Source organism: Seriola dumerili, unplaced genomic scaffold (assembly GCF_002260705.1).
Source record: "Seriola dumerili isolate Sdu_G_001 unplaced genomic scaffold, Sdu_1.0 BDQW01000147.1, whole genome shotgun sequence".
Lineage (NCBI taxonomy): Eukaryota > Metazoa > Chordata > Actinopteri > Carangiformes > Carangidae > Seriola > Seriola dumerili.
In genome coordinates this window covers 85,611-105,447 of record NW_019174402.1, presented here as the reverse complement: position 1 = coordinate 105,447, position 19,837 = coordinate 85,611, and the positions used below count along the sequence as shown (strand labels likewise).

The 19,837-nt window shown below is 40.5% G+C and overlaps 1 protein-coding gene across 4 annotated transcripts in view; it reads left to right on the top strand.

The window, feature by feature from the left end:
- The first annotated feature begins 696 nt into the window (after window positions 1-696).
- The window catches only part of ranbp10 (RAN binding protein 10), a 32,298-nt gene continuing 13,157 nt past the window's right edge, over window positions 697-19,837 (top strand). For all 4 annotated transcript variants that reach the window (XM_022749881.1, XM_022749879.1, XM_022749878.1 and 1 more), the window contains exons 1-3: window positions 697-1,015; window positions 9,340-9,451; window positions 14,905-14,957. In XM_022749881.1, coding sequence (XP_022605602.1) covers window positions 817-1,015; window positions 9,340-9,451; window positions 14,905-14,957 — 364 coding nt within the window. In that variant the 5' untranslated portion in view covers window positions 697-816. The remainder of the gene's footprint in view (window positions 1,016-9,339; window positions 9,452-14,904; window positions 14,958-19,837) is intronic.

Here is a 19,837-nt window from a genome sequence, read left to right as displayed (position 1 = left end):
AATGTGTAAGATGAAAACTTTCTTCTTAAATAGAAAATAGACACTCTCTAACCACGGGAAAGTATAGTTCTTTTTTTTATTTAGTTATGGTGAGTTAGTAATCTATTTTTAACTATGTATAAACCCTTAACTCTGAGTAGGAACAATAACAAATATATGATAATACACAATCAAACGGCTATCCTTTATAAATATCACACAAAAACTGCAACTTACAGGAATTACAATGTAATATGAAACTAGTAGAACAGAAGATGAGAAAAACACCAAATGCTAAACAATTGTTTGAATAGAGACTGTGTCTCTAGAAATAGGCACCTTTTGCAAATATCACACATTTCGTTCTGGAAATAATGGGGATAACAAGCCTGTCAATTCATTTTCATCAGATATGTATGTTTCACTTTCTCTCGTGCATGTGACACGTATGGATAAAACAAGAGATGGGGATTAAATTATATAATGTTAGAAAAAAATAATAAAATAAAATAAATAACACTGTCTATAAATTTAACAGCTGGAAAAACTACATTTCCTAGCCATCTTTCCCAGTGGATGCCCTAAACCAGGGTCATCGCAGTGGAGCTGTGTAGTCATTTCTAGAGGCATTAGCATAAAAGCGAGCGTGCAGCTGAACTACAGTACCCACACGGCACTGTTCCAGCCTACAGTACATTCTGCTGCTTATCCGGGGATGTCACACCGCTGCTATTTTCTCCCCTCAGTCCCTCTCACTCTCAGCCTACAGCTCCAGCGGACTGACACTGGGCTTTGGATAGAAAGAAACGAAGAATAAGATACAAAACAGAGGCCAAAATGGCAGAGCTTGGAGCGGGAAGCCTGCCGTTAGGGGATCCTGCTTTTAATTACCAGGAACACGAGCTGAACGAGAGGCTGAAACGACTCTACCCGGCTGTGAACGAGGACGAGACCCCTTTACCCCGATCCTGGAGCCCCAAGGATAAATACAGCTATATCGGGCTGTCACAGAACAACCTGCGGGTCCATTATAAAGGTTAGAAAGCTGGGTCAGACCTTATGGGTATGAACAAGCAGTCACAGCATCAGAGGGTCTCAGCTCATATCTGTCACTGTTGTTACGGGGAGGGGGGGTCTCTTTTTCAGTCGCACACACGCACACACAACACACACTCGCACACACACACGGTATGCGATTATGTTGACTGTGTATGTGTGTGTGCAGTCCTGGTAAATCTAGTCTGAGCTGCTTCTCCTCTCCTATAACCTTGCTTTGTTGCACAAATGAGCAGAGGAATGCCTAAATGAGTGACAGTGAACTCGCTAACCCTGACAGTTGGTCTTATTACCACCACACAGAAATTCACCTTCAACAGCACGGCTCCCTTTTGTTTATTTACCGTTTATGACCGTTACCGTTTATTTGTTTTGAGTAAACTGACTGTGCATCTGACGTTCTACCTAGTTTGTACTGGAATAGGACATTGGCAGCAATAACGACGCAGACATGGGTTTGCCAATAAGCTAACTAATGGTATTTAACAAACAAGAGCAAGCTAACAGCAAGCTATCTCTTAAGCAAGTACAGTAGTTAGCCGTGTGGCTAACAAGCTAACGTTAGCTAACCTAGCTGTTCCTTGTGACTGATATTGTATTGAAAACTGTGATAAGCTGGCGTGAAGACGAACACAAGCCAAACTTGTTAACCATTTACAATGTAGTGCTGAGTGTAACGCTGCAGTTGTTTAGTTTTTGACCACAGCAAGCACCAAAATAGAATAAAAATGGCATTGTTGTGTTTTCTCGCGTGATTTCAGTGGCAGTGTTCTAGAAGTCTTTTCCAGAATTCGTAAATCATTTTTTCCAGTCTGGAAGCAACCGGTCCAGCTCCATTCAGATCTGTATGTGCCCTGAGCACAACAACAGTCTCATGTCCAACCTCCAGCAGGCAGCCAGCTTGTTTTCAACAGCTGCTGTGAGTGAGGAGGCCTCTGCGCATTGCATTAGGCCAGATGTAGCGATCTTAATAAATCTCTAGTATCGGAAGACTCTGGCAATTTCACAATAACAGCAACTTTGCTCATCAGACTGCGCAGTCAGTTACTTATTCAGTTGGCTAGAAACTGTCACTATGGTATACAAGTCCTGTCAGATGGATTATTTTAGCATCCAGCTCCCTAAATCAAAACAAAGTGACATCTGTGTGAAGTCCTGTTCAGTTATTTTTCGTCAGGCGACACGTCAGGACAGCCCCGCAGGCAAGCTAGTCCAGCATCTCAGGCTATGAAAAATCTCCACAGAGGCATTACAAGGCCACTTTGGGCCCTGTTGGCTGTTTACATCAGTGAAACATGCAGAGGATGAGAGGATACAGGCAGGCTGTGTAACCCATTTTGAAAGGCTTATTTGGCACATACGTAGTAATGGTCCTGCTGTTTGTGAATAACTGGGAAGCTCTATTATTTGTTTAAATCGAGACACACTGGCAGATAGCCTGATATAACACACAGATTATTTAATGCATAACTGATTAGGATAATGGTGTTGATAATGAACAATGGTTTAATTTGATAGCCCACACACTCTGCTTTTAGTGATGTACATGTACATAATGCATATTTTTGTGGATATTGTGCTCCATGTTGATTTTCTTTCTGTGTGACAAAATAGTCATGGCAAAGGTTGTTCCATCTTACCTAACATTTTAATCAGTGTTATTGAGATCCTTGCATTCTGTCTAGAAATACTTATGCACTTGTCACAGCTGTGAGATTGGCACAAATTGATTAATGGCCCCATGTATGTCTTAAGATAAGACATGCCATCTCATGTTGAGTTTATGTAGAGCATTGAGTCTTTATGTCTACAAAAATGGCACAGATTAAGTGACACTGCACAATTGTTCAGGGATGACAATATAAGTAGGTCTATTCTGTAGTGTGTAGGACAATTTTCTGCTCCTGGTTGTTCTAGCTCCCGCTCTGTTCCTTCACCCTTGGGGTTTGGATGCTATTTTGACCAGTGTGCCAATTTTCTCTGTTCAAGGCCACACAGTGTCTACCTAGTCCTGTTGTACACAGCCACATATTAATCTACCCAGTCTAAACAGGTAGATATATAAATAAACACTGCAATACATAATCAAACATTTTGACATAGTGTCTATGAATACACCAGTTGAGTGATGTCATTTTTTTTACTAAAACCTCAGAATTCAGGTCATTTAAGGAATCTTCTGCTTTATTCTGATGCAGAGATGATTTCATTGGTCTTTTAATAGGCCTTAAGGATCGATAAATGGGAAGACAGATACAGCTGCTTGACAGGTAGGGCTATATATAGGGAGGAAAACATTCTTTATGCAGCATACCCTGTAGTGTTGTTTGTGCTGTTATAGATTGTCTAGCATCCGTTGCATCTTTTGATTGTCCTCCAGGATGACTAAGATTATTGAGGACTTTGTGAGCATCAAAACAAATAACTCATGAAAGAGCATGAATGAAAATCCAAATAAGTTTCCTGAGCATTTATGTTGGAGAAACATACTTTAAATCTGTTGTTAAATCTGCCAGGTCTGTCACTTTTAATAATGATCATCCATCTATCCATATACTATATATCTATTGATTAAGTTAGTACAGATTTATTTATAAAACATTTTTGAGTCAAAAGATGGAAAAGGCTTCTTATTAAAAGTATTTTAAAAACAAAAGATGCTTCTTTAACAACTAAGATAAAGTTGTCAACAACTCCACTTAGACAGCAGGACCTGTCTTAGTGAAGCCAGTATTGGGCAGAACAATAGATGTGGATTGTGATGATGTGGAGTCTCTGCAGTTATATATTTTGGGATGTACACAGGCAGTTTGCACAAACCCTCATAGACATGATGGAACTTAATTTCAGTTAATTCAGCTTTAAGCTTTTGCAGTCGTGGCAGCAGTTTACTCAAATTCCGTTGTGGATAATTTACCTTCTTCTGACAGGAACCACGAGGTCCTGTCCCTTATCCCAAAAATGATGTAGGTCACAGCCTGACAAAGCTAATAGAAATACATCATCTGCAAAAATATGACATGCAATCTTAAGGTCACCAAAGAAGACTGGAATCCTCCAATCCTTTGCTGTGCCGTAAAATTCTGTCCTTGAAAATCACAAACTGAATCAATGACAAGGCACAACCTCAGTGGAGTCCATCTATTGAGAAAGTCTGACAAAGTGCCAAGGATGAAGACAAAGTTTTTGGTCCAGTTATAGAAGGACGTAATTGCTCATAATAACTGCCCCAATGGTTCATAATCCCAGAGCTGCCCCATCAGGACACCTTGGACCAGTCCAAGTCCATCAAACATGTTGAGTGTGATGATATTCAGAGGCTAATGTCTTTGTTTGACACCAGCTGCTGAATTGGCACCTGGTCCTGTCTGAGTATGTTTAATTCCAAACATAATAATTTATTTATGTAATAGATGTGAAATGTCTCTGAGATCAAATCCCCTTGCTCTCTCTTGAGTCAGTAGAAAGTTTTTTTTTAAGAAGGGCCAATAAACATTTAAAGGTCCTTGTGGTATGTAAAGGGATTCAGTGTTTGCACTACTTCAGTGTTTGCTCTACTAGGGTGAGGTCATTACATCTGTACAGTGTTTAGGTGTTGGAGTAGAGTATAATCTGTCTGTGAAGCCAGTATTGGGCAGAATTATTTTCTTAATGTGGATTATTTGTTGGTTGTAGTAACTCAGTACTTTTCATTTTTGTTTGAGGGGCTTACGGCATTTAATGACCAAACAATTGGCCTTTTTTCACAGCAGTCATTTGGATTTATCATAGTAGGAAAAGCACAGATTATCATTAACATTACAATGGCTCTGTTCTATTCAAGTGTTCAAGTAAGACATGACTGTCACCGTGAGCCAGTACCAGGACACTGAAACTGAAGCAACTAAATGGAATTCAGCTGTTATGAATTTTATTATTTACACCTGTACTTCTTATGCTGTGACATGACACACTGCTGAGAAAAAAGGGCCTTTCCTAGACCAGACTTACAGGCAATACAGAGCCTCACACTGCAGGCCAGTGGCAATCAGAACAAGGTCTTGTCATCTTTTGTTCGCTTTAGCTAAAGTTTGACACCTTGATCAATGCAAGGACTGAGACATGAGTGTGAGGAAGATGTCATGTTAAAAAATTCAAGTAAAACCATTTGAATGGTGGTGATTCTGATGGAACAGTGGCATCATAGATCTCAGCACCAGTGACCTCTACGGTGTCCAATATTCAATATCTCCTCTTCAAGCCATTTAAATGATTTTCTGTGCCATACATAGCTCATAGCCACCATAGTTGTATCCTCTAATTCTTCCAGGATCTCAATGGATCTTCACCCTTTCTTCATGCACAACATAGCACTATCCACTGTTTTGCTGCTGCTGCTGTTGACGGGACAAGGCAGAGGGCATTGTGGTGCTGTGGCCTTTGTTGTACTTTCTGTCATCAAACTGATAGATTTTGTACTTTCTCCTGCTTGCAGCCAATGATAGAACCTGAAGTGGGACTGCTGGTTACCCAGCAAGCACATTAAAGACTGTGCTGTGTGGTAAGAGGAACAGGACATTGACCTTTGATCCCTGACCTCTAGTTTGAAGTCACATAACAGCTGAAGTGTGTGACACCGCAGCACCAGTGCTGTTTCTCAGACTACAGTTTTGTCTCAGTATTTTAGTTAAATAACTTGCTGATGTTTTTAGGTGCAAGTTACAATTTGTAGTCCAAGTGAAGCAATAGCTGTTTCTGTAGTTAGGGGTGAATGACTGTTACACCATTACACAGTCTCTCATAATCATCTAGCAATGTGCAAAATCCATTGTGTCCTTGCTTACAAGAACATTGTACGAATGCAAATTCTATCTAATTTAGGAGTGTCATTTAGGGATTGGTGGGGGGTGGTTGTTAAAAGTAGTAGCCATTTCTCCTACCCATCTATGCAGTTGTAAAGAGACCTGTTGGCCTACTGACAACTTGTTTTCACGAGGAGAAGCTAAAAATAGATGACATGGATGCTGTTGCAACCATTGGACCAGACAATCGCAACACACATATGCAACACACAAATGCACAGGCATGCTGGTCATAGGAAAATAACATGTAATAACACACCTCATATATTTGAGAGATGACATTGATGCACATGTTTATGTGTATGTTTTGTGTGTTAACAATGCCTTGCAAACTCCAAAGTTCTTTAATTCAATATCAAAGTCATAATAACATCAGGGAATATTTGCATGAAAAAAACCGTTGTGTGTACATGGTGTGATGATGAGTTCATGAACTTGAAAATCACTGCAAGCATAAATGTTACATACAATTAAAAAATGCAGTCAATAATAGACCAGATCACAAAGCTAGGTTTCAGTCAACTAGCCTTTTTGATGATTATTATACAGTATATCCTGATCACAGTAGTATGTTAGTGACCAGAGCTTCCATACTCTGTCACACACAAAAACAACATGAGCCTTGATGTGTCCGCTGACTGCCAGCTGCTGCGTTTAATGTTATAGCCTTTCTACATTTCATACATCAGGATACACACACATACCAACAGAGCTCACAATGACTTGTCATGTATCACGACAAGTGAACTCAGTGGTGTGATGGCATGTAACAGATACACATGCTAACTGTAGAGGCTAAATTGCAGTTATACAACACACTACTGAACACAGATTCTCTCTCAGGACCCGAGGGATTGCATAAGCAGCCATCTGAATATAGAATGACAGACAGTAATGAGTGTTGTGCTTGAATCGAATTGGTCCAGACACAATACGTGAGCCCTGTGACCCTGTTGTTTACATCTTTACAATACACACTGTATATAGAGTGTGTTATCTTTACACACACATAAACACAAAAATCTATGTATTTTTAATCAAAGTATTGATTGTTTGAAGGAATTTGAGCTTCATCTGCCTGAGTGATCACTAAATTTCATCGTAGGTTCCAGTACATTAAGTGACAGAGTTAGATATGATTGATCGGATATGTGGATTGACAAGACGTCCTAGAAAATTAAGTGTGACAAGAGAGGAACTTGCTCATCAAACACAGCCTTGAGGGGAAATCTATGATTAAAAAAATAAAAGCTGATAGTACAGTAGATCAGTAAAGTCCCAGCCCTAACATGATAATATCACACGACTGACAAGTGGCCCCTCATCAATGCAATGCTATGGCTTGTACAGAGGGCAGCTGGTTTTATATCCCTACCCATACACCAGATTTGCCATTTTTGGCATACTCAGATGAAGGAGTATAATACAATCTTTATTTATAGATCACTTTTTAAAATTCAAATTACAGGGTGCTTCACAAGGCAGTGAAATATAGCAGACAAGTCATAAAACCTTCAGGTTTAAAAAGAAAAGAGATAACAATAAAAAACAAATTCAGTGCATACGAGAAGTGGAAGTGAAAGAAGGGAAAAGACAAGAAGTGAAAATACAGTTAAGAGAAAATTAAGTAAAATCAGGAAAGGATCTACGATTATGTTTTAAGAAGAGACTTCTTCAACTACTGAGTCAGCTGACCTGATTTCCTGGGGCAGATCATTCTAGTGCCTCAGGGCTCTGACTGCAAACGCTGGCCCCTTCTGCCGGCTTCTGGAACAGATAAAAGACCTCTGCCTGAGGATCTCAAAGTACTGTATGTACCCGGGTATGCATAAGGTGTAGAGGTCAGAGATATAGCAAGGAGAGAGGCCACGAAGAACCTTAAAAGTAATCAGTGAGATCCTAAAATCAATTCTAAAACATACTGGGAGCCTGTGTAAAGAGGCTAAAACAGGAGTCATGTGATCACGTCTCTTGGTTCTGGTTAAAAGCTTGACAGCTTCAGTTCTGTTGAGTTTGGAGTCGATCAATAGGTAGTCTGTGTGTAGTAGGAGTCTGTGGAAAGCCAAACTGGGCACCATATTTATGTCTCAGAATTTGTTCATAGGTTAAATTTTGGCACTTAAGAGTTCTGAAAATGTAGAAAATACATAAAATGCAATATATAGGTTTTTAGGAAAGGTATTGATTGAGGGAGCTTTCATTTCTGAAATCTTAAACTGCCACATCTGAGGATGAATGTTTCTTTTTGCTCTGCAGTCAAACATTTTGGGATGTACACTGGCATTTTGCACAAACCCTCATAGACATTATGAAACTTAATTTTAGTTAATGCAGCTTTACGCTCTTACAGTTGTGGCAGCACTTTACTCCAAATACATTGTGGATAATTTACCGAGGTGCAGGGAGCTTCATTTTTTTAAATCTTACACTGCCACATCTGAGGATGAATGTTTTTTTTGCCTGCAGTTTAAATCTGCAGTTAGACTTGTTGCGCTGCCATTAGAGCCAATCACTCTACCATTTTGAAGACACATTACACTAAGGCTGGTCGATATTACTTCAAATCAATATCACGATTATTTCAAACTTTTACCTCGATTATAGTTAATGAACGATTACTTTGCCGCTTATCGGTGTCTCTCTTTTTTTGAGCCATTTATATTCGGCAATGTGATTGTGTTCGTGATTAAACAAGTTGGTGGTGCTACTTTTGGTCACTGAAATTGTTTTTCTGTGGTGTTTTCATTTGACTTCTTTTTGTCTATTGCCATCCCCACTGAAGCCCAAATGTGCCCAAACAATGGGCATGACATCCTTTTAAGATGCTCGGGTTGAGGCTCAGTGTTTGCGTTTGTGTCGTCCATATCACCAGCTTTGCTTTGAGTGAACGCAGATTAACGTTAGTTGGATGGAGTTGAGTCATGTGACTGAACATGAGGTAATATTTTTAAGGGAAAAGTATTAACTGAATTTACCGACATAAACAAGATTAGATCAGTGAGATGTTCTAAATGTTGGCTTTGATACTTTTTCTGTTAATTACCCAGCCCTGCTTACCACCTTGTTGGTTTCTATTATAAACAAATAAAACTGTACAGTTGGCTTGGCCTCCGCTAGTTTGGGAATGAAGTTTAGTCACAAACCAAACACTTTTCGGTGAACCTGTCTGTGTGCTCTACCAGCTTTGTTATTGTAGAGTATCAGTAGTCAAATACAGGCCCAATGTTATTCTAAAGCTCCATTTACTGGTTAAATAATAATGGAAGTGGTAGGCTAATGTTACTGATATGTGGGCCTAGCTCTTTTAAATGGAACTGAAAGGCATCTCAGAGCTTTACGGTGCATTTTTGAGCTGTGTGAAAAATGCTTTGTTGATGCTAAGTACCTACAGAGAAGGCTTTATCCTTACATTAAATTGGATATTGTATACAGTTTTCATCACCTTGTATCTCCCCTCTTGCAGGTCACGGCAAGAACCACAAGGACGCAGCATCAGTGCGAGCCACACACCCAATCCCCGCTGCCTGTGGGATCTACTACTTTGAAGTCAAGATTGTCAGCAAAGGTCGAGATGGGTAAGCCGATACAACTGTGGACAAGCTTCCCTGCATGTGTGCTATGATTTAAGGGAAACCCTTTCTAGCTTTGGATCAGTCAGTATTTCTCTCATAACATTGTCACTGTGCCCAAAAAGAAAATTAAAACTGCATCAACTTGCAGTGTTCCTGCTATTAGCTTTGCTTTGTCTGTATTATGTGTCAGCTTCATGTTCAGGTCCTTGGATGACTGGACTGCATCAGCAGTTTTCTGAGAACATTATCAAAAGGGACAATCCCATGAGAACAAAGTTCTTGTCAATAAGGTTTTACGTGTTCACACACTGATTTCTAGGGGAGTTATAAGCTAAATGTGCATAGTAGCAGCTCTGACAAGAGATGATAAAGTACAGCTGTGACTTGAATCTGTCCAATCTGAAGACAAGAAAACATTCTTATTATTGGATATCCAAGAAAAAAAATACTAGTAACTACTAATAAGTCATTGTCAGTTAGCAGAAATTTCCCTTAAGTTAATTTATCTCTGTTTAAAACTAAACACAGGCTTTAGGGATGCATTGTAGGTTGTTTGTTTGGCCTTGACAATTACTGGGAGGATTGCCATGAGGGTTGACGAATGCTAATATGCTAAATGTCAGTTAAAATGAAAAATGTCAACATGCTAAACATTAGCATGTTGACATTTATAATGCTCATGGTATGCATGTTAATGTGCTGATATGCTCAACATTACATGCTCGATATTATCATGTTAACACATTGGACTAATATGTTAACATGCTAACATTAGTGTGAGGTTACTGTGCAAAATCCAACAGTTTCTAGCAAGCATGTTTGTGGCAGCACAGATTTCCTCATACCTACAGTAGGCATTATGATTATTGATAGGTATATAACCAATCAAATGCAGGACATGGACTCAGAATTAGCGTGAATAAGAAAAGGTTTATTGTCTGCTCCCAGAGACTGAAGGTGGATGGAGGTGAGGATTATGGTAGGAAAAGGCAGAGGGCTTAAGGAAGCTGGTGGCTGGTGAAGCAGGGCAGAGTGGGGATGAAGGCAGGGTTGTGTGAGCATGGATGGATGACTGATGGGCAGGCAGGCTTGTTATGATCCTGTGGCACCCGGAGACAAGGATTAGTTCAGTGATCAAAACAACACAAGAGTCAAAGCTTAGGATGCACAGTTCTAAGTGGCCTTAAGAACGTGATCTACCACACTGCCTGAAACAGCGATCTGGGGATGAGTGGATGGAGAACTGCGGTTGATTGTATACTCCTGAGCTGATGAGTAAATGGTGTGCAGGTGTGCAGGCTGATCAGCAAGCAGGGAGCCAAGAGAGGTAGAGGAGCACCACGCCCACAGCACACACATACAGAGTGAGAGAGAGACAGACAGACAGACAGGGGAGCTCAGGAGGCACAGGGGAAAGGGAAATACTAGAAACACAAGCTATAAATTGGAGGCACAGCCGTAACCATGACAATTCATGTTTCCATGTATTACAGCATCATAGCAGTTTATCAAGAAAGTGTCAGCACAAATACAAATGATTATTTCATGTGTAGTCTAATGTTTTCAATCTTAGGCCTTAGGTTGGTGACCATGCCTGTAGTTCTGTTATTATTGTATTTTCCTCCATAATGTGTCAAACATTTGATGGTATGAGAATAGCTTTACTCATCTTTGTTTCTTGGGATTGGTCTTTTAGGGTCAGACATTTCTAGGTCACTTTGGTGGGTTGCAAATTTGTAAATGTGCTTAAGCAGCATTTCCCTCACCTTGAGTCTGCATAAAAACAGCAATCTTTATATCACGCGCCAAATACAACAGTGCCTCCAAAGATGTCACTCATGACCTCCATTAGCATCTTGTTGCCAATATCGGCATCAGCTGTGGTGCTCTACAAATGTTTCAGTGACAGAGAGAGTGGCACCAACGCTGGTAGTGATTTAAACTTTTGTTTATCTGCTGTGTGAGTGAAAATAGGGACGTTACAACCTAAAACTGGCAGCTTTACCAACAAGCCATGACTCGTCCAATCTGAGGGGCAAAACCTGACTGTCAAGCTTCTATGCAGCTGTAAAATCAAAAGCTTCATCTTAGCTGAACCATATTTATCTGAATGTCACATTTGACCCAGAACATGAAAATGACATCACACATCTTCATCAGAAAGAATATCTAACATCTAACAGAGATGCCATGCAGAATAACCTCTTTGACCATGCGTTAGTGGTTTTTATACTAATAGCCTATCAGAAAATTTTATTTGTTGTCAAATTAAAATACCTTTATTTTGCAAGCACTTGTGCAAAAAAAAAGAAGTTCTTGCCCACATTTACTTTCACGATTTTATTATATAATAATAATAATACTTGTGCTGATATATTGACCAGAATACACTGAGTACCAACTATTTCTCCAGGATTAAACCAATCCAGGCATTGTTTGCTCCAAGATGGCACCCAGAGTAGTGTCATCAGGCTCTGTTCCTGAAGTTGTTGCCAAAAGTAGCAAAATTAGCTTCAAACAGAATTCAACAGTGAGGTGATTCCTTCACTGCAGTCCTGATTTACTTATATTGACATTTTTGTCTTGAAGGATCTATATGTGACTTTCCCAGACTGCTGCTTTGCTGACCAGTCATCAACCTTTGGTTTAAAAATATTTCAAATATTAATGGTGTAGAAAATGAAGAAGGATAGCTTGTCACTTTCAAATAGTGCAATACAGCAAGACATACAGTAGTAAGTAAGGCACATTACTGGTCCTTAGCTGAAGCATCTGCTGGGATTGTTGGGGTTGTTGATCAGAACCAGTGACACTATTATTACTTTGACAGGTGTTTAGATTCCTGACTTTCCAACCCCACAGTTTGACCTGTACTTTGCATTGGAACCAAAACTCTCCTCCATCCTCCCCAGTAAAAGTCTCAGGTTACACAATCAACTGTTAACACTCCCAAGTTCCAGTTGAGCAGCTCATTGTGAGACAGAACTAAATGGTGGTGTAAAAGACAACTGCTATGTGGGTGTGTCTGTGTGCAACTACTATCTTAACTGTAAATAAAAAAGTCCTCCAAACACAACTTGGCCGCTTGAGTTGAAACCCCAACAGCAGTGTGATCACATGGAGGAAATGTGTGGTTCATTGGACCAGCTGCAGAACGTCACAACATGTTGAATTCATATTTAAGTTGCAGCATCAGGTAACGACATACAGAAACATCACACAATTACCATTCCTTTCATTGTTACAGTGCAGATAGAAGCGGTATGTCAGGAAATACTGCTGACATTCCACTATAATAATGTGTGTGTATTTCTAAGGTGTAACGCTGAAACTGGGCAATAAACTGACACTCAAAGTAAATCCAAATACAACACTGACTTCCAAAAACAAAAAAAAAGTCTCAATACTATGGCCTGCATAGTTGCTTAGTGTTTCATAGTTTAAATATAGTTTAAAGAAGATAAAACTGTTTTTGGATATTTTTGGGGAAACAGTGTCTAAGCTTCAGGTAAATCTTTGCCTGGCAGTGATTGACTGGTTCTCCTTTTGGCCACATAGTGCTGATTATGTCAGATTATATCAGCCATAGAGATTTGAATCGATCTAAAAGATGCAGCATTTGGTAGGATCCATCATGCTGTCAAGTTTAGTTCGTTAGGTAACTAGGCTAACAAGCATCTACTCGGAAAATGGAAGCTAGTTAGCCTAGCTTGTCAACATTAGCATTTACGTCCCTTACTTTTAGCATTTACTTCCTTTACTCCATGTTTTTTGGTCACTGTTGAAGAGTCACTGTCAAGCTTCTGCACACTCGCTGTGTTTGCTACACATAGTAGAAAGGATTGGCCTATTTAGCATTAGCTTTCTCTCCTTATAAGGCCTGAATGTAGTGATGGTAACATACAAAGTAACGCAGTAACATAGGGAGTGCTAAGTGCACACAATGAAGAGAGCGCTATCAATAGATAAAACTTTAAATTCCTCATTTTGCCAATTAGATTTGGCCAAATAAGTACACTAAACTAATTCCTTCTCAAAATCAAATTTAATTTGAGTTTGACTGTAGTAACAATGAAAAAGATTTAACTGAAAAATCACCATTTAATACTCACTGTTGATTTGTATTTTGTTGGTCAATCTAAAACATTCTCTTGAGTTTTGAAGTTTAGGTTTATTGCCACCTCTTCTGTTCCAGACCAACAAAACATAATGAACCCTGTTTCGCTTCAGTGTAGTGTTTGACTCCATATGTAAATTGCCATTTTATGTTAAAACCTTATTGCTTTGAGATGTATTTTAATTTGATTTACTTGGCCCATGTCACAGGGACAGGTCAGCATGTTAATTATATTAGTGGAACAGTCATTGATAAACTGTCTATGGAAAAACTTTCTTCCAGCAAGTGGGTGAGGAAAAAAAATTGCCATTGCTGTTGTTATGACGTTTATATCAGCCACGCTGGTAGCTGCCTTTGAGTGAAAGCCAGGTTCATGACTCAGACCTGTCCGATGAACATCCCAATGTACCTTTTAATCTGGGGAAGCAAAGACAGGAGGATTTAAGACAGGCTCTTTCAGCATATGTTTCATTTCGAAAACTGGTCAAAGGAACAATTATTGTAATAGGATACAAAGAATAGAGATTTCCGTTGTTGTTGTTGTTGTTATACTTAAGCGTTGGTTGAATCAATTTCATAATTTAGACATTTTAAGCCATGCTGGTGGTATGGCTCTAGGCGTGGTAGTATTGGTGTCCTGGTTGGTTCACTACTTTGGTACAGAAATAGAACTCTAAACATCTTCCAGTCCACAGCCTTGGTTGCTGTGATACCAGTGTCTCTTCCTCCTCTTACATCCCAGATGCCATTGAGTAGAAAGCAGGGAACTTGTGAATAAGGCAACCCATTCATCTCAGACCACAAATTTACTGCTGGGATTTGGCTGATGACATCAGCATGTGTCAAAATGAGCTGAGACGACGCCAGATGTTTTCAACTGACAGTATTGATGACTTGTTCAATTGAGCAAAGAGCTTTGTTTTGCTATAGCTTTCATAAGCTTGCTTACATGAAAAGGATGCAGGCCCACCGCTAACCCTGGTGTGACAGACTTATGATGTCAGTGTTGACCCCTCAGCTTCAACTCTCCCTGCCACTTTTAGTTTCGACCTCGGAGGCAGTTCACTCTGCAATAACTAGTTTTCACATTTGGGATATGAAAGGAGATCAAAGACGATGTGTTCAAAGTTACCTCTGCCTGACACACATCAAACTTTGATCCAGAGCTTTATCTGAATATTCTTCAAAGTTAACCTGAGACAAGACCAAAACACCGAAATTACTGAGGATCAGAGGGAGCTGATACTCTTTAATGATTACAGATATGTTTAAATGTGGGTGCATGCTATGTAATGTATAAAATCTACTGAAGTTTGAATCTTTCTTCTCGTGTGTGTAGGTACATGGGCATCGGCCTGTCTGCCCAGGGAGTCAACATGAACAGGCTGCCTGGTGAGTAACATGTGAATGATATGTTGGGGGGGATGGACAGATAGACATTTGTTTGATAGATCGATGGTGAAATTAATTTAAGGATGTTACAATGGGCGGGTGGATGTCAGAATTTATTGATGCAAAGATGGCAGAAGAAAAACATGAGTCTGTGGCTGGAACAATCTGTGAGATGGGGTGAAATGAGGATTCCCAAGGTTACTCAACATTAACAGTGTGTATGGCGAGTACTTCATCACGCCAACATCCAGCAATAGCATTGGATCCCTGGTCTGGAGCCAGAATTTCAGCCACTTAGCAGATCGGACCAGCAGCTTTGGCAAGCTGAGAAGAACAACATCCTGCAGCGCTTTCCTCTTTTGTTCAATTTTGGTTACACACAGGACAGTCTGCCCAGTACAATTAAGCAACCCTAGAGGGGCTGGCCAAAACCATGACCCTTAACATTTCTAATTACTTATTGGCCCATGGTTCCAGCCCTTCAACCCCATTGGCTCAGATTACAATCAAGCATTAATAATACTGTGAATGTGGTTGGTTTACTTTAGACTTGACATCACAGAATAGGGAGATTTCTTATCAACAATGTGAACACTGGAAAAGGGTTGATTATAAGCACTAAGTCATTGTTTTCATTCAGGCTGTAGATATTTTGGGAGCTTGATTGGGAGAATTTTTCTGAATGGATGATAAGTTTGGATGCGTGTGGAGATTCTGGAGGAAAGATATAAAGGTAGATGAAAGGAATGAAGAAAGTGACAGGAAATGGGTTTTTGTGGATAAGTGAAAGTAGCTGGCAATGAGCCAACATTTATGATTAAGATTTAGAGATGAAAGTTGGAGGAGATGACGACGTGTGGCATTGCTATAGTAATTGTATGTGGTTATCTGGATTTGGTCTGAACAGTCTGACAGCTGCAGAGAGAACATGTCAGGACATGTCACTGAGCAGTGACAGACGAAGTTGACTTGAGCTTGAGCTTGTGTCTGACCTCCGACTGATCCAACTTAAGACAAATATTGTTTCTCACTTCGTAGTGATGGATTGCTCAGTATTTTACACATTCAAATGTATTTTTGTGAATGTATTTCCCACATATCTAAGGGTGTTGTTATAATTTCACCACATAAACTATGTCAAAAATAACCTGTTAGTGTAACTTGTACTCAGTTTTTTTTACTCAGTATATGTAAAACCTACTGGAATATTTACAGCTGAATGAAATGCAACATCATTTCATTCAGCTGTAAATATTCCAGTAAGCACAAAACAATGCAAAACAGCTTGGTTTAAAAACAGACACCAGCAATTTAGTCTTTAACTTATATAAAATATGGTCAAAGTCAATATATTTATATATATTTTAGTCCCTAGTTGGGGTTAAAGGTGCCCCATGGAGTTTTCTTACCAAAATACATTGTGTGTATGCCTGAGATCTGATAAATGTGAATGCATTTACTGTCTCTTTAATTTGCAAAGAAGATTTATGTAACATTTTAAAGACGGTATATTTTTTTACACTTGTGTTTGAGTGTAGCCAACAGTCTTCTTCTTCTCTGTATTTGTTGTTGTCCGTCAGCAGAATAGTATGTAACTAGCATCAGTGCTTGTGCATATTATGAATAAAACCCACATATAAAATCATTACTCCAAACTCAACATACGTTTGAGCCCCCAAGATGCTGATTCTATCATCCTACAGTTCCCATAATGCAATTCAATAGGGTCTTTAATTGGACCCTCCCTGTGTGGTAAACTCCTACTTATATCAGACTTCATAACCCAGTGTGTAACTTAGTCTTTCTCGTATAAATTTGTAGCCTCCACACTCAAACTGACATAACCTGGATGACATCACTGTGACATCATCAGTGCTGTTTTTTTTTCCTATGACAAATCTCCTCCTGAGCCACAGATGACATTATAAAACTGTTTTCACATGCTGAATAGTACTCATCTCAATGAGTAAACTGACTTTGATGTGTAAAATTAATGGAACATTTTGAAGGCTTTTTCTAGAATTCAGCTTAAAACATTACCACCAAGTATGAAATAACCAAAGACTAAACCAAAGTCTTAATTCCCAGGATAAAGATAAATAAATAAAGTCATGTTGAATGGTGAATCACAGGGCAGCTTTCATCATTACTTTCTTTTCATAATATCACAGTGATTTTATACATCATGTCCCTTTCCCATGATTGGGATTTATTTACATGTAAGAATAAAGTTGAATCCAGACTATAAAGTCACAGAGTTCACTGTTAATATTCATAGAGCAAAGGCGCTGTTCTAAAGATTTAAGAAGTAGAAAACAAGTCAGTTTGACAACAATCATACAAGGCTTTGTCTACTGACACTTAAGCATTTATTGTGTATTGTGTACTTGACATACACTTTGATGGCACAAACGGCAAGACAGGCACACAGTCACATGCTTGTGTCATTTGAAGAGTTTCTTCCCCTTTTCCCCTGTGAATGTTCTTTCTTTCTATATTTCTTCATGTGCCCTCAAGCCCTGGCCCACCATGTCCATTCTCTCACACACACACACACACACACACACACACACACCCACACACACACACACACACACACACACACACACCCACACACACACACACACACACACACACACACACCCACACACACACACACACACACACACACACACACCCACACACACACACACACACACACACACACACACCCACACACACACACACACACACACACACACACACCCACACACACACACACACACACACACACACACACCCACACACACACACACACACACACACACACACACCCACACACACACACACACACACACACACACACACCCACACACACACACACACACACACACACACACACCCACACACACACACACACACACACACACACACACCCACACACACACACACACACACACACACACACACCCACACACACACACACACACACACACACACACACCCACACACACACACACACACACACACACACACACCCACACACACACACACACACACACACACACACACCCACACACACACACACACACACACACACACACACCCACACACACACACACACACACACACACACACACCCACACACACACACACACACACACACACACACACCCACACACACACACACACACACACACACACACACCCACACACACACACACACACACACACACACACACCCACACACACACACACACACACACACACACACACCCACACACACACACACACACACACACACACACACCCACACACACACACACACACACACACACACACACCCACACACACACACACACACACACACACACACACCCACACACACACACACACACACACACACACACACCCACACACACACACACACACACACACACACACACCCACACACACACACACACACACACACACACACACCCACACACACACACACACACACACACACACACACCCACACACACACACACACACACACACACACACACAATGACATCTGTGAATGGTTCAGCAATCTCTGGTGACATAGGAGGAAGCGTAGTAGCCATATAGCAGCCGAGAGCCCGAGTAAAGCCCTCTGCTTCTCTCCAGCCAATCAGACCACGGCACTGCTCTGACCAATCACATTGTGGGCTTTCCAGGCCTGTCTGGGGCCGTTCGGCCTGCTTATTGACCAGTCAAGATCTGTCCAGTGACCGAGGTTTGTGGAATGCTGTGGACACTGGGGCAGCCAGTTCAGCAGACTCTAGATCCACACACACACACACACACACACACACACACACACACACACACACACACACACACAAAGATCATTCATTCCCCTCTCTTCTTGATTCACATGTGTCAAATGTCACACAAAAACGGTAGAACAGTGTGGAACACTGTTGTGTTGTGTGTGGACAGACATGTTTTCCAAACCTGCTCACACATTAGTTATGAAAATATTTTCAGTTGCTAGGATTCCACCACAGATGGTCTGTAGCCCTGGTAGACAGATTACTGTTGATTGCCTTAACTCTGACTGACTCAGTGTGTTTGTGTGCCAGTGTGTGTTTGTTCCGAACTCTGTGGATTTATCTGTGTGTGTCCTGGACTGACTGATTGCGTCTCTGAGTGTACTTGTTTGTGTTTGTGCCCACTCTCCTGTGTGTCGACGTGTGGTGTTTGCGCGGCACACTTTTATGACCATTTGCACACGTGCCATATGTGCCAGTGAACTTGTGTGTGTATATATGTATGTGCGTCCCTTAATAGTACATTGTTCTCCACTGCTGACCTCTGTGTCTGATCCTGCCGTGGAGGCCTGCCCATTTCATTAGCATGTTGGAGCAGTGAGCCTGGCTTTAGAGGCAATATCCCTGTCAGCAGATTAATCTAATACCTCAACACACACACACACACACACACACACACACACAGTATAAGTATAAGAACGTGTGGAGAGCGCGAGAACAGTAAGTGCTCAAGTTAAAAGAAACGCACCAATTCACTTGAAATAAACACAAACAGCTACAAACCCATACATTTGGCTAAGGTTAACACTTTTTTTTAAATGCTCACAGACAACACATACACACATATACAAGTACGCATCTAATATCTCAGCTCACCCACGACCTACTTTCACTAACCCCGCTTTGCTTTTTGGCAACGACAGACAAGCTGTGATTGAGGAGAGACACTGACAGATCGGCAGCGAGCTGAAGCTCGGCACTGTCGGGTTCAGATCCTCTTCGCCACAGGAGGAGGAATTTCCCGCAAAAACTCGTTGAGTGTAGAACTTAAGACACAGGCTGGCCCTCCAAATAACTGATTGTGAATCTCTGATGTAGTTGTTT